The sequence below is a fragment of the Microcebus murinus genome, chromosome 9 (assembly GCF_040939455.1).
Source record: "Microcebus murinus isolate Inina chromosome 9, M.murinus_Inina_mat1.0, whole genome shotgun sequence".
Classification (NCBI taxonomy): Eukaryota; Metazoa; Chordata; class Mammalia; order Primates; family Cheirogaleidae; genus Microcebus; species Microcebus murinus.
The window spans coordinates 35,033,866-35,050,668 of NC_134112.1; the positions used below are offsets into that span (position 1 = coordinate 35,033,866).

Below are 16,803 nucleotides of genomic sequence, written 5' to 3' on the forward strand. Positions count from 1 at the left end.
AATGATAGACAAAAATAAAATGGCAGTAAGTTTCCCTAAAGCAAAGGAAGATTTAAATCTGAGGTTTAAGTATGTTTACCTCTTCAAGATATTCTACCAAAAAAATAAGACATTAAAATGATTTAATTTCAAGGGCCCAAAAGTATTCTATAAACACCCAAGGAAGTAGAAAAGAGTAACTTAAAAGGCAAATTGAGCTCAATATTAGTCTGAAATATTAGACGCCAAAATAAAATGCAGATATGTAATTATAGGTATTCTTTCATTCCACTTTTCTTAAATTACACCTCCCAGAAAAGTTTTTTATGTCATTTACAATTTATAAACATTAGGCTAAGTGTCATATGACTAAGAGACTATGATGAAGAAGACATTATTATATTTGCTAAAGAGTGCTTTTTTAAGATATAAAAGTAAAATTTATTTTATCTTCTTGGCAGGGAGAGAGAGAATAGGGGAAAGGGAAAGAGAGAAGGGAAAAGAAGGGGAAGAAAGCATGGAGATGACGCAGCACCCTAAAGAAAGAGAAGGGAGATGCCAGCCACTTGCTAAATAGTGTTATGTCTTGTGTTAATTATACATTAATTATTGCCTTTCATCTCAAAATTCACACTTTGTTGCCTGATCTGTGAAATGGAACTGGGTCCTTGAAATATTCTTTTTGATAGCCGACATGGTGTTAAGCTTTGTCAGGAGTGGGCCATGAATGGTCATTATTAAAGGAAGAGATTTTTCTTCCTAGTTCCTATATGCTCACTTGACGGCGTCTTGTAGTGTGGGCTGACTCTCTGTTGCCCAATCTGTGCAACTCATGGTGGCGCTACCTGCCATCTCCTCAGGCAGTTTTGTAGAGAAGTGCCTTTAGTAAGACACTCTCGACAGACAGTGTTTTCTGTCCTAAAGGACTGATTTCAAGTAAGTTCCCCAGTCCAGCCATGGGCGTAGTGGCTGTCCTTTATATCTTCTACTCCTAAATTATTTAGCATTCCCTTAACTTTTGTTAGCCACTGTCTCGTTACTCTAATCCCCTGTTATAGGTGCCAAAACTTCATATTAAACTTTCCTTATTAAAATTACTGTGTGGAGAAAGACCCCTGAGAAGCTTGGAGACCAGCAACAAGGTCTACTGGTGGGTTCCTAAGTGGTTGGAGAGACCTGTCAACATCAGCTCAGAGACAGCTGCTGCCAGTGATCAGTGAGCCTCTTCCTCTTGTGGAAAGGGCATCAGGCTCCCAGCTCCCTCAGAGCACCTCTCCACACATAGACCCAAGTCCATTGGCAGATGCCATAGTGTTTCATACTCCCCTTCCCCTTCCATACCTGTGGCTGCTGAGAGAGACAATTTAGCCACTACCCAGAGGAATCTGTAAGGAATGGAACCTTTCCTTTTTGGGCCCTAAAGCAGATTGAGGGGCACTCAGACTGTGGGCTCTCTATCTGCCAGCCCTCCCAGCTGCTGCTTGCCTGGTGACCCCAGAAGAGCTGGACAAATCTTGGGGTTGAGAGACATTGATCCAGCTTGGGAACCCTGTGAGTGACTTGAGACCAGCACTCTTCTCCTTGGCAATCCTGTACACCCCAGTCTCAATTGCATTGCCAGGGGAACAGAAGGGATATTTGTGAACCAGTGTACTGAGGTGTATGTGCCTTCAGAGGCAGAGCAGCGTGCTTGAGGGGCAACCCTCCTCCCACGGGAGGGCCATGTGCCCAGCTTAGACTGTGATCCTGGGCAGGGAACCTGCCGGCTCTCATCACAGTCAGGGGAGATCCACTGGCTTGAGGTTCTGCCTGCTGGCAAAGGCTGGGGAAAAACCTCAGAATAGGAGAGAGTGGAAAGGAGTGAGGGCTGCTCCAGACTGCAGGTCTCAGACAGCCCCAGCCCCACATGCAGACTTTTAGGCTGAGTAGGGCCATCTCAACCCCTCCCTGGTAGCTTTTCCCAGAAGCAGAAAACAGAGCTTTGACCCCTGCTAACAGCATTTGTAGAGCTTGAGGGCAGGCTTACCCAACCTAGCTCCATCCAGCCTCACTCCCCTACCTGCCCACACTGAGGCGGAGAATAAGGACACACCTACAAGTCCCAGGGCGCCACCCACCACCTAAGGCACTAGAGTGCCTCTCCAGAGGAACAAGAGCTGGTTACAGGACCCAAAAACAACACTGCAGCTTGCTCCTCCCAGCACCACCACCTAGTGACAGGGAAGTCAATTTGTATACCCTTTTACTGCCATTTACTGACTCATCATACACGGTATGGTCAAATCTCACCAACAAACACCACCTACTGGCTCAGAGACTAATCAGGGCATGTCATTATTCAAACAAAAATCTAAAGATAAGAAGGAACAGCTGATCCATATGGGAAGGAATCAGCAAAAGAACTCTGGAAGTGTGAAAAATCAAATGGAAATCACACCCCTAAAGGGGAACACCAGCTCTCTAGCAATGGACATCAACCAAATTCAGAATACTAATATGACAGAAGATTTTCAAACATGGATCGTAAGAAAACTCAATGATATGCAAGAGAAAATGAATAATCAACACAAACAAAAAAAAAAAAATAAAAAATCCAGGACTTGGAAGAATAATTTACTAAAGAAATTGAAATATTAAAAAGAAAAATCAAATAGAACTGGAAATAAAGAATCTATTCAAGGAATTACAAAACACAATGGAAAGCCTCAAGAACAGGGTAGATCAAACAGAAGAAAGAATCACAGGGATTGAAGATAACACCTTTCAATTAAATAAGTCAGTCACAGAGTCAAAGCGGAGAAATAAGAGAAAATAGCAAAATCTACAAGAAATGTGAGATTATGTGAAGAGGCCTCCCATGAGAATTGTAGGTCTCCCTGAGGGTGAAGAAGAAAATATACAAGGATAGGATAAGCTATTTGAGGGTATAATAGAGGAAAATTTCCCAGACCTTGCTAAAAGTCTAGATACCCAGGTACAAGAAGCTCAAAGGACTCCTGGTAGATTCATTGCAAACAGGAAGACACCACAACACACAGTCATCATACCGACCAAAATAACCACCAAAGAGGCCCTCCTACAAGCTGTAAGGCAAAAGAGGCAGGTAACCTACAAAGGAAAACTCATCAGAATGATGGCATACTTCTCAACTGAGATCTTACAAACAAAAAGAGACTGGGGTCCCATTCTCACTCTACTATTTCTGGTATTGATTGGGTCTGTTTCACGGGCCATACTTCTGCTACACAGGTCTACTGTGGCTCCAGCTTTTCCTGGATGACCCCAGCCACTGGCCTCTACTGAAATAACCTCCTCTTTTTGTCCATATAGCTTCAGGATGCTAGTGACTTCCTATTGATACTAATCTCCAGATTTTTCTTTCTTCCTGCTTTTTACTTCTTCCATAATCTGTGTAATGAATATTTTGTATTTAATTATCTCTACTTTACATACTTAAAATAGTTTTGTCTTCCTGATTGACACACACACACACACACACATACACACACATACACACTTCTGCAGCCAGTAAAAACAAACAAACAAAAAATGCTATACCATATGCTACATGCAAAAATCTTCCTGATAAGTAATTGAATCCAAAAGGAAAAGTTGCTATAAATTTTGTTTGATATGGTCCATTGCAAAAAACCAAACCATTTATGTATATATAAATGTATTTGTATGATAATAATAACAACTACCCTTTGTAGGAAAAAGCAGGTATGGCCAAATATCCACCAAGAGAAGAGGCTATCCCTGTGAAGTTGAATTGAGGGATATGTGAGTATTAATATATATTCAAGAGAAGGGACACTGTCACTTTTTACTGTATATACACCTATGTTGCTTAAAATTTTTCCTCTTGTCATGCATCATCTTCATTATTTCAAAAAAGTTTTTGGAAGCAGGTAATAAAACACTATGCTTAATATGATCATTTTATACCTAGGTATTTATTTGTAATAGAAATTGTCTGAAAGTACAATTTTGCCATAACTGGCTTCGAAATGAAAATTTGATCTAATGTGATTAATGTACTAGAAAATAGTTTAACTATAACACCTTTGCTTATGTCAATGTCAAACAGCAGCTGAACTTCAAAACTGCAACCCACTGAACTAGAAAAACTGAAAGGCTTAGGAATACATAAAATGAAGACAACAACAACAACAATAACATATCCCTTATACCAGCATCCTCATGTGTTGTGAGCTGTGGCATTCATATATGATGTTACAACTTTTTGTCTGATTTCAGAGAACCCTTCTTCCAACACACCATAATAATGTAAAATCTGCAAATCTTCCCATTCATACTTTTGCAAACAAGTTTCAGGTCTTTTTCGAAGTAAAATGCCATATTTACTTTAGTATGTAGTTTTAACCATGTAACATGTATGATAGTGTTTTATTATTAGGCTCTGATTTTTTTTCCATGTCAGTCATTATGAAATTTTTGAGTATTTTACTCTAATCCCATTTTTCTTATAAGTTCTGTGGTTTTTATTGCACAATTTTGCATAGTATAGTGATTTTTAGTAACGTGTATATCACAGTATACCAGAACTGACTATACATATACTAAAATATTAATAGCATTTCTAGGAAGTAATTTATTGGTTTTTTATAGTTTCCATTTCTTATAAAACAATCATGTATCAATAATGTACTTGTCTATGTAAACTTTTTTAAAACAGGAAGTGGTAGCTGAAGGATGATCACAGCTATTCCAGGTTAAAGGCTGTGGCAAGCTCCACACATTCACTAATGTTGCAATCAGTTAAAGTGCTCTCTAGTTTACCAAAAAGGTACAATCACATAAGCTCTTTCTGGAAAACAGAGATAAAGTCTCACAGCAACATCTTGGCAGCTTCTATGATCTGGGAGTCCCCATAAATGCTAAGAAGAATAGAGGAGACGTGGCTAGCCAAGTTTCCATTAAACACTATAAATTTTGTAAGAAGCCAAATGCCCTTAAACTGACTCACAAACATTCAGAAGTTAACATGATTCAGATCCAGAAATATAGTAGGGGCAATAGTAAGCCTGATATTCAGTGCTTACTGACTTTCAAATTATTATTAAATAGAGTACCCTGTCTCTTCAACAAATGTGATACTTTGAAGACACTATAAACTTGAACACATTAAGAATTTCAAAATGAGGAGACAAAAAAATTTTTTCACATGATTTGACTCTTGAGCTTCCACCCTCTTTTTCAGAGTGAACTTATTATACCTGTGTTGCCACCTGTTTTCTCATGCTTGCAAAGGTACTCTCATGGCTTTTATTTATTTATTTATCTTAGTGATAAGTTATGCCAGCTACAGTCAAACTGCACTGTACGTCTTTGATCAGGGGATAAGTCCACTTTCCCTTCCCCCACATGCCCTGTTTCTGGGACGGCTCCCACTGAACTCTGAACTTGTTCTTGATCCTTGTATTTTCCTGTCTCTCCACATAGAATCTGCTGTTGGCTGCGCGCTCTATGGAGCTTTGTGTTTCTAGCTGCTCTTTGACAAAGTGCTTGTTCTGTGCTGCACATCTCGTCCTCTTTGTTCGGCCTCTGGCTTCAACCACTGAATCACAAATATCCTCCAGCTGGGAACCAGACAAGGGCAGAAATGAAGAACCCAGAAGCCCAACAGGATGTTTCAGTTTCCCAGGGAGTTCGCATGATGTTTTACATGATGAAGCCCAATGAAACTTCATTTCAAACTTTAGAAGAGGTGCCTGATTATGTACAAAAGGTGAGACTATATTGCAAGAGGCCATTGTTGCTCTTCTCTTAGTAAGAAGTAAGGTGGACATATTTTGGAGTTTTGTTCACTTTCATTCTTGAAATTTTTAAATTCTAATAAAAATAATTCAGTTTCTTAAAGGCTTGAGGAAAAATTAATTTTCGACTTGAATTGAATTTCCATACAATATCCCTAGACATCTTTGTCTATAAATTTCCTCCTTTATATGTCACTCCAAAATATGATAAAAATTTTAAAAGATTTTCTAAACACTATGGCATTGCAAATGTAGCTGTTGGAAGCTCAAAGTCAAATAGTTATACCACATCAGTAAACTTTGTAACAGTTTTATTTTAATATATTTAGCTTGCTCACCACCTCCAGGGAAACTGCTTTCTTTTTAATTTGGTAGAGTAGTTCTGCAGAATGAAGGATATGCAACTTGACTAAGTCCAATTCTGACTTCCTAAGTTTGAACTCGAACCAAGTTTTCTCTGAAACTCAGAAGTATTCAGAGGCACTTTTCACTTCTGGTTCCTGGCTATGATTGGAAGTGGAAATATCCAGAATTAGAACTTGAATACTGAAGTTCCCCACCCTGTCAAACTTGTTCCTACAACACTTACTAGTACAGGCCAGAAATAGAAAAATTATGACATCAGAGAATATGTTCTTGGGAGGTCAGCTTACGAAGCTTCAAAACTCATGATTAGCTTCCAAGTGAATAAACCCCATATCTTTTTCAGGATTTGGCATTGCTTTTTCTTTTGTGGTACAGTACCAGAAATACTGATATCGTCATAAATCATTATTATTTATGTTGCAACATCAAACATAATTCAATGCTCAGCCATCTATAGTGGAGCCTTAAAAATATTTATTATGATATAAAACAAAATTAAAACTGAAAGAGTAAAAGTTGAATGATGGTTTAAACATGTAAAATTACCTTATTTTCTCAAATTCTAAGAAGAAAATTTTCCCTACTATTTAAATTTCATCATTACAAGTAGTTCTAGAAATTTTAATGTAAAAAACTAGAATTGTACCCATTCTCAAGGAAAGCTTCTTGAAGTGTGTCTAGCTTACTCGCATGTAGATGATGGACTTCTAATTATTTAACTTAATTTTAAATCGATTTTGTGGATCTAATTATTTTATAATCTTTCTTCCTAGTAATAAGTTTATTGGCACAATTAGCATGGCTATATCTGTCATTATATTTCACTTTCAAATTGGGTGACAGAATTTGAGCACATATTTAGTGCATGTCCCAAATAAGTAGACTTCTTTGCCCATTATGTAGGAAGTGATCCTCTAGAATAAGTATATACCATTCCTGTTGGGCCTCCCAACACTGGGCCTCCCATTTCTGGAATGACTAACCAGGAAATGTGGAGCAATTTCATATGAAGCATAATAGCATCTCCTCTCTGCAATTTCTTTTCCAGGCAACTCCATTTTTCATTTCCTTGATGCTGCTTGAACTAGTTGTCAGCTGGATTTGCAAAGGGAAGCCACCAGGTCGTTTAGATGATGCTTTAACATCAATATCAGCTGGCGTTCTGTCTCGGCTTCCAAGGTAAGTTAGATGGTTAAGCTATGCTGGGTGAAAAAACTGAAATTCTCCAAATATGAGGGGTTACGGAATCCATTGTATGGTGAAACTAGTCTATTTACACATTATATCCCCAAAGAATTCAGCTTCTGTTATTATTTAAAATTTTTATATTTTTCATCATTAATTTGTTTTCATTCATTTTCACAAATCACCCTAAATAATATTTATCTTGATTACTGACTTTATTGAGACTCCTTTAAATTTTGCACCTGATATGAATGCTCCATTTGCCTTACTGAGGTCCTGCCATTTATTTATGGCCTAGTTATCTACTAGCAATTTTATTTTGCCTCAGCTAAATTCACATAGAATAGCTCTCTGGGGTTCAGACACTCTCCAGAGCAGGTCACACAAATCTCTGAATTACTACCGTGGTCGCCTAACTAGGGTCCTGTTTCTGATACTACCCCATTTACTTGCAGCCAAACATTTCCATAATATGAATCTGGCAGAAACCTTTCACTGGTTCCGTACTGCCCGGAGGATAAGATACAAACCCCTTTCCTGAACTACTGAGAACTTTGTCTCACTAGCCTTGCTTTTGGTCCCCCCCAGCCTCCTGACACTTTGTCATCTTTATTCCATCATGCTTTACTACTTGCCATCGTCCACACGCTCACCCTACTTCCCTCTGCCCGGAAATCCAGCCATGTGGCCAACTCAGATTCATTTCCTAGATCTCAGCACAGACGTCACACTCTTCAGCAAGCTTCATCTCTTCTCCAGTGCTATGTTAGGCACTATTTCACTACGGTCCCATGGCATCTTGTGCTTACCCCCCATCTAGAGCTGTCAGATAGCATGATGTGTTCCTCCCAGCCCTTATTGCTAGCTTGCATGCAACTTGAGAACAAGAGGTGAACTTCCCTTGTAGTTTTAGCTCCTATTCCTGAAATGATACCTGATACTTGGTAAATGTTCCAAAATATGAATATTCTTATAATATTATCTTGATGATAAAATTGGATTATGAAGTGATAAAATAATAGTAAACGATGAATGACCTACTGTGATTTTTTAGAAAAAGTACATTAGAATATGAGTAGAGAGCAACCGGTAAGTGGATGGCATCTTCAGGACATGAAGATTTACAAAGAGGCAGAGGGGGAGGGAAGATTCCCTTAGAAGTATGTGCTTTGAGCTACTGCTGAATGTTCTCATTCCAGTTTCCCACCCATCCCTCCTTATCCTGTTTTAAGAGCTTTACTTCTGACCAGTGCTCATTGCTTTGGAATGTTTCTATGAACCACCCAGTGGGAAACCAAGGTGGATTTTTTAAAAATGACAGTAAAACTGAAAGTATCTGAAAAAGGTGAAATAAATTCGTATAATTACACACAATAGTTTAGATAGAAAGTAAACCTAAAAGTAAATTTTTTTTTCAATGAGTGTTCCTTTGAGAAAGGTAGGTTATTAAGTATATAGTAGAAGGAAGTAGTATATTAATAATGATGATGCTGAAAAAAATAGGTTTTTTTTCTGACTACAATTGTTGCACATTGTAGTCAGAATCAGAGGAGGATAATGTCTCATGTTATTTGCAGCTAACTCCTTGATTATCCTAAATAAGAATTTAAAATTATAGATAATTTCCTCTATTATATATCCTCCTTGGACAGAAATAAATGAGAAATACATCCAATATATTCAAGGGACATATAGATTTGGATGTAGATTTAGTTATTGAAAAATAACAAATTTGTTACTGGAGCTCATTCTAAGACAGTTAAGTGCATAGGTTATAGAAATCAGATGGTTGATAAACTGTCAAAATCATTTGATAACTGGGAATTGTTCTGCATGTACAATTATGGGTCATATATTTTACTGAGTTGGAATGAATTTATTAAGAAATCAGGAAGACAGAAAGCTGAATGAATTCTCCAGCATTTCTTTCACCTTTTCAAGTTTGACTTTGGTTACAGGCGCAATTAGATTGCTCTCTTATGATAACATTGTAGGTACTAGAAATACAAACGGCATCCTCAGCACAATATTTCTGCTAAGTAGTGTTATTTTAAAAAGGTACAGTTATAACAGGAAAACAAAAATCAAATATACATATTTACAAAAAAAAACACATCCAAAAAAGGAGAGAAAGAGAGAGCGAGTGAGAGAGAGAGAGAGAGAGAGAGAGAGAGAGAAGGGAAAGAAAGAAACCAAAACAAACCAGTCCTTCAGGGATAGAACATGCAGTTCTTTTCCTTCACCCACTACTCATAACACTCCTTAAGCTAACACAAACTGTTAACTCTGGTGCCCTTTGAGAGAAAGGTAAAAGGTTATGAACTTGAATTTGGAGAATATTTTTCTATAGTTACTTTGAATGAGTACAGCAAATTGCTACTCTTTTTTCCTTGTAAGGGTGAAAAGCAATTCTAAATTATGAAATGTGGATTATTTTAAAGATTTTCAAGAAATTTCATAGCCTAGCCTTTGTCTGAAAAATCCCAGCAAAGCATACTATGTAAAAATCAAATTTAAAAAATTTATTTTGTTGCTATTAAAAAAAAACACCTCCCAAAATAAAACAAAATAAAAGCCCAGGCATAAACAGAAAAAGAAAGCTGACCCTCAGGATCCACTCCACTCAGTCCCCTTTCAGCAAAAAATGAGAAGAGGAATTTGACATCAACCCTTAAAACAATATTTCAGTTGAAGCCACAGCATCAAGGGGAATCCCTGTGCAAATCATTAACAGCTGAGGGTTAGATTAACACGGCATTGATCGTATCCTCTCCCAGGGACTAATTTCATTTTCTACACTAACAACAGGGGCTTGCCACATCCTTAAAATAGGTGATTGCAAGAAAAATGGTAGTATACCTTTTGCTAATCCATTTGTGAAGAATTATGCTTTGGATAATAATTCCAAATAGGCATGTGGTCTCTGACAAAAGAAGTTGTGGAAATCAAAGTGAACATGTTTTTCCACTTCGCTGTTCATGTAATGGAAATGTTGTACGCAGACTGTGAGGAAAAACAATGCTTCTTTGAGGATCTCAATCTCACAATTACATAAAATTTGAAGTATCTTAAAGATGAATAGCATACTTACAATATTGATAGAAAAGATACATGCTGTATCTCTCAAATCTTTATGTAAGGGAAATATTAATCATGGACAAGATTATATCTTGTTTACAAGCCTGTTGGACAGACCATGATCTGTAATAAAAGTCCATCTGTCCTAAGAACCAGATTCTGGGCAGGACTGCATCTGTTTTGCTCTTCCGAAATCCAGTAAGCAGCTTTCCTAGTCAGAAATGAGTCTTGAAGTTATAAACAGATATGTCTATGTATCATAAACACAGTGTATCATATGCATATAATCTGCCTTTCTATTGATTACTTACATATGTGACCATAAAAATAAACTTGATTTAACAATATATTTACTTAATCCATTTTTTAAGAAAACCTATCTAAAACTTGTGAAATAATCTCACTACCAATGTAAATGTTAACGAGTGAAAAATAATCACATTTTTTTTTCTTGCTTGTTTAAGCAGAACTCAATTTCCAATCCTTCATTAGAAAACCGGGACCTCAATTTGTTACTTCCTTCCAATGTTTCTGCTTCCATAAATTGCATCCTCCCCTGAGAAGTTTCATTCCCGATATAAATATCTACAGTATGTTTGTTTTTAATGGGTTCATTTATTCTGTTGAAACAGCATATTATAAATCAAGTTGCAATAGGTTGGAGGGATAATTTAAGTAGGTAAATTTTCAAATAAAGTTGAGGACACTCCACGTTTAATACGTATGGGTTACTGCCAATTTTACTATGGAGCTAGCTCCACAATATTCAACCATACACATGCACACTTTTACTGGCCAGGCCTGCCAGGGAATTTTCCATTCCTAACAAGAAAGTTTCAATTCATCAAAAAATAAAAAAATTTAAAGAGGAGGAAATTAAACTTCTTTGAAATACTTTTGACTCCGTGGGGTGGAGATGGAGAATAAAAGAAAATTGTGTACTCGGCTTTTATACTAGACTTTAGCATGAGAGGCAATCCTGCCTTTGGCAACATCAGACTTCTGAAAAATGAGTGCATATCATTATGGATGATGATTTTAATAAGCAGTAATTCATTATGTAAAATAAGAAATAAATGAATCTGTGTAATATTGTTAATAATACATTGTTATTAATACTGGATGTTTTATTAACTTAGAAAATAATTTTAAAAACTCCTCATGTAAGAAAAATACCTTTTAAAAACCTGTTGGGTTTTTTAATTATATTTGAGGGAGAATGCCTCATTTCCTCTTAATGTTTGCCCTAGAAACCTTATAAATAGACTTTGTCTATGTTATTAATTGTGTAGCTTCAGAAACTGCTATTATACTAACCTTGCCTAGTGAATGCAGGGTTCATTGGTTATTGGCCTAGATTGTGTGCCTATTCAATAGAGTAATACATTTTTCTTCAAAGTAAAGAATGTAACAAATTTATTTCTTTCAAATTGTCTTTATAAAAGTTTATAGTATTATGGTTGTAAAAAGGAATTAACTTATGTGATTGCTTTCTGAATGCAATGCCATTTCATAGTGAGAATTAGCAGTATAAATTGCATCTGTTGGGAGAAGGTACAAGTTGCATTATCTATTTTATTACTGAGCAAAAATCAATATTCCACTAGATGGAGCAAAAGTGGCAGTAGCTTTACAGGCAGGCAGTGCAAACTCCTGGGTCAGGTTTAAGAGATTTTGAAATAAATAAATAACAAGACTTCTCAGAAAAGTGTGTGTGTGCGTATATATATATATATATATATATATATATATATATATATATATTCCAATATATTTATTTAGTTATAACTTCCTGGCATTTTAAAGGATATTTATAATAACCTCATTTAAATATTGATTTATTTTCCAGCTCATAAAACAGGACTATTAGAAATAGAAACATTGAACTTTCTTCTTCGGTTTTGCATAATCTGGCCAAATCAGATGATATAGACAGCTATAATGACAGTAATGTTATAATATAAATTGGCAGATTCCTGTGAATATGGGTAAATAAGTCTATTTACTCTGAAAGTTGCTTTGAAATTTTAGCAGTTTTCAACGAGAGCATTACATAAAATTTTACTTCCGTTCTTAATGATAAGAGCATGAAAGTAGATAATTTTAGTGTCCATTCAGCTTAATGCTCTCATATCTTAAATTAGCCCTGAGATACTGAAAGGCTAAGTCTTGGTGTGGTGATGGGAAGAGGCAGGCTGAGATGACTTTGAAAACTAATCAGCTTATAATTCTAAATCCCCAGATAATAAATATTTACTTCTAATTTATTGATTTTTAAGAAATCTGAACATTATATCTAAACTTTACTGTTTAAAAAACAGTCAGTGCCGAGTCAGTACTGAATAACAATATAGTACTTTACCAGTTTTTTTACAGTAACTGGATATTGAGTGGACAAGTTCCTAGCTATGAGAAAAAATGTTATACGCAACACGTAAAGAATCATTTCACTAGTTGGAGAAATAAGTTACTTTTCATTTGCCAAAAAATATACATCAAACTCGAGAGAAAAAATGCTATTTGGGGGAATTTATAAAGAAAATGGGACAATGAGAGGAAAGTCTCTCTGTATACAGGTTGCTAATTAGAGGATTCTAATGTCTCTTTATATTTAGGTCATGTTCTTGGTCTCTCATTCAAACTAAATGTGTAAGCCGGGGTCCTCAAACTTTTTAAACAGGGGGCCAGTTCACTGGCCCTCAGAGTGTTGGAGGGCCGTTGGACAGTGCGGCGCACATTCCACGCATGCGCACTGTGGGCCAGGGATGAGTCTGCTGCTAAGCAGGACAGGCAGCACCGGCAAAACCACCAAATGTACTCGGTGGGCCGCATGTGGCCCGAGGGCCGTAGTTTGAGGACCCCTGCGTAAAAAGGATCTGGTATTTGGTAATTCCAAGGCCCTGTGCTACACAATATTCCATCTCCACCTGATAAAGCAAGCTCACTCTGTACATACCTAATATATATGCCTCTTCCCCCAGGATGGGGTTTAGAGAGTTTAAGTTTGAATTCCAGAGTGCAGAGTCATGTGCTGGGAGTGTGGGGTGCAAGGGGGCCAGCCGATCGGGAAGAGAAAGAGGAAGGAGTTTGGGTTTATGATTCAAGGTCTGGTGGGAACATGTTTGAAAAGGTAGGTGCTATTTCCTGTAATCAAGGGCTTTCCAGAGGTCGATAATCATTTTCCAGCTGTATTTCTCTGGCGAATTGTTTTTAGTTGTGGGCACTCCATGGCTGTTCTTTCACATGTATAATGGAAGAAGATCACATTCATCTTGCTGATAGAAAGCAGGGAATATAACTCCCACAGCTTCTCCCCTCTTTCCCTTTGCATTGAGCAAAATTCGGCTTCATGCTAACGTGTGAAAAAAAACAAAAGCCTTGACTGTAGTATGGCAGGTATATTTCGGCTCTATTTGTGTCAACCCTAATACGTCAGTTGACCGAGTAATAAATTGGGTGTCTGCTCAAGACCTGGCACCTGTACAGGAAATAAAAAAGTATTTCAATTGCAGTCAGTTTCTTTTTGTCTTACAAATGGAAGTTTTTCAGGGACTCTCTTTCTTTTACTGAGGTCTTAGTATCTTAATGCCTATTTCTATTGTTACCAGAACTGACAAGGAAGACAGCAAATTTTTAAAAAAGATGTTAAACTGACAGAATATTTATGAAGCAAGTGATGATGTTTGCCCTGTTCAACAGTGTGCCCCTGTGTCTTGCACTATGCCTGGTACCTAGTAGGCTTTTGATATAAATTAGTTGAATGATTTATTGAATCCATGGATGGATCTGTGTTGATACCATGTACTAAAGCTTACTTAACAAGGTGTAGATTATTTCAACTTTCTGTTAAGTTTTCTGTTTTAATTTTTATTTTTGGATCAGTTGTTTCAAGGCAGTAGTTATCCATGGGGGACAATTTTGCTTACCAGGAAACACTTGGCAATGTTTGGGGACATTTTTGGTTGTCATTATGGGAATGGGAAGGAGTGCTATTGAATCCAGTAGCTAGAGAACAAGGATGCTGCTGTACACTCTAGAATGCGTGGGAAAAGTCCTCCCAACAAAGAATTACGTGGCCCCAGTGACAATAGTGTTAAGGTTAAGAATCGCTGTTTTAGAAAAATTATTAGGTTGAACCATATGAAATCGATAATATTCACCATTTTTTAACCTAAAATTTGATTTTTATATGAGTAACCCCCTCCTAATGGATCATAGAAAGAAATTTTAGGATTTCATAGATTGAATAAATGTTTGCACAGAACAGCTCTTTACACCAAAGAATTATCCATCCAAATGTCAATACTGGCACTGTTGAGAAGCCCTAGTCTAAACAAATAAAAGTCACCAACACAGCGAACAAGCTTTATAATAATTTTTTTTTCTAACCTTCTGCTCTTATACCTTGATAAAAACTTGGAAGGCAGGTTTTAAATTTCCAGTTCCTAGCTTTCTTAGAGTTTCCAAAACACTGTGGAAACCCCTGGCTCATGGCCTGTTCTGCTGAGTGAGCAACCTCATACCATGTGTGGAGACATCCCAGACTGCTTGTCCCGGCTCTGCTTACATGTCCAAAATCAGCCGCACTCGGCCACCGTGTCAGGCCTAGTAGTTTGCTTGCCTGCAGAGGTCTGCCCTCAGGAGCATTAGCCCAGCACAGAGGCCCATGCAACCCCTGCAAGCAAGGCTCAGGGCTGCGTAGGCAGGGGATTCTGGAATGTCCAGTGTGGCTCAGGGTGGGATTGTGGTAAGGGTCCAGGATGAGTAATGACTTGGGTCAAGGACTTGAACTGAGGGGGAAAAACTGCTTCTTCAAACCATGTAATCTCAAATTGGTAATTGAGTTTTAAGAAGGGGTAATGTGTAATCTTGCTTAAAACTATAAGCATTTGGCATTTCTATGAGTTTATGAGTATCAACACTGTTATGAAATAGCCTAATGTTTTACTCTACAGATTAAATAAAAGTAACTCAAAACATTTAAAGTACAAAAGGTTATTTCGAAGTTATTAAATCATAATTAAAGTCATATGATAATTAAATTCAAGAATAAACTTAAAGGTCCAGATCCTTATGAGACCCAGTAACATGCTCATTCATAGACACTGACTCTATAAAGAGAAATACCATTAAAATAATCAATTTTAATAATATAATAATCTGAGCTGCTTATTAAACTTTTAAAATTATTTTTTATTTCTATATTGAGTTTTGAGACAAAGTGTCGCTCTCTCACTCAGGCTAGAGTATAGTGGAAAGATCATAGCTTACTTCAGCCTCCAACTCCTGGGCTCAGGAAATCCTTTTGTCTCAGCCTCCTGAAGTAGCTAGGACTATGGGCGCTTGACACCATGCCTGGCTAATTTTTTAAAAATTTATATTATAGAAATGAGGTCTCACTATGTTGCCCAGGCTGGCTTCAAACTCCTGGCCTCAAGCGATCCTCCCAAATCACTGGAATTATAGGAGTGAGCTACTGTATCTGAATTTTTAACTTTTATTGAAATTAGAATATTTAAGAATTTCCTTGGAATTTGGGGCACCAAACATGTTGGTGGCTTATTAATAAATGTTTATTAGGTAGAATGATTAATTCATTTTATATTTAATAATAACTACAGTGAAAAATATAATCAAATATATAAATGTGATAAAACAAATGATTATCTTGAATCTATTCTTAAATTTGGTCACAGAAAGCTTAAAAATACACTTTAGAAAGTTCAAGTGTATTATGTATTTTTTGAACATCATTGAAATAAGAATTTGTAGCAGCTTGATAGAATAGATAGAAAGACATGGTCTAGTATCTAGATTTTAAAAACAACTGTTTATTTTAACTAGGTTTGTAAACCTCATTTCTAGGGAAAGAGTTTTTCCTAACATCTTAAAAGCTCTAGCTTATAACGTTTCTATAAGAAAAGTTGAAATGTTATGAGAATCTGATATGTGATCATAAGTACACCTAAAACTTATTAAAGATGTGTGTATGTGTGTGGAAGGGAAATGCAAAAAAAGAGAGAGAACAGAAGAAGAAAGGGAACAGAATTAGAAGCAACCTTAATCTAAAGACAAATTTTACGGTATTAGCATATTTGAAGGCAATAGGCAATTTGCTGTTTCCTTTAAAATATGCCATTTATAATTTTCTACATTTTATACTTCCTTCACAAAGCATCCTTAATGTATTCTTCATTAAAATTTGAAAATGACAATCACAGAAAATAAGTTGTAATTTTGTCATATTTGTGTTGTATGGTTCCATAAAAAGTATTTTAAGAGACATAAAAAAAAAAGGAATGGCTTTGTAAATCCCATGAAATTGAGAGTGCAAACAGCTGGCATCCATGATTCCTGTGAAACAAAAGGAAACACCATGTGAATCATTTTGATACCAAAGAAGTTAAGCCTTTAG

The 16,803-nt window shown here is 36.6% G+C and overlaps 1 protein-coding gene across 5 annotated transcripts in view; it reads left to right on the forward strand.

The window, feature by feature from the left end:
• The first annotated feature begins 5,420 nt into the window (after positions 1-5,420).
• Positions 5,421-16,803, forward strand: part of AGMO (alkylglycerol monooxygenase) — a 305,885-nt gene continuing 294,502 nt past the window's right edge. For 3 of the 5 annotated variants that reach the window (XM_012741956.3, XM_076006398.1, XM_076006399.1), the window contains exons 1-2: positions 5,421-5,731; positions 7,174-7,304. In XM_012741956.3, the coding sequence (XP_012597410.1) occupies positions 5,606-5,731; positions 7,174-7,304 (257 nt within the window). In that variant the 5' untranslated portion in view covers positions 5,421-5,605. The remainder of the gene's footprint in view (positions 5,732-7,173; positions 7,305-16,803) is intronic. The other 2 variants (XM_012741958.3, XM_012741962.3) reach the window with 2 other exon arrangements.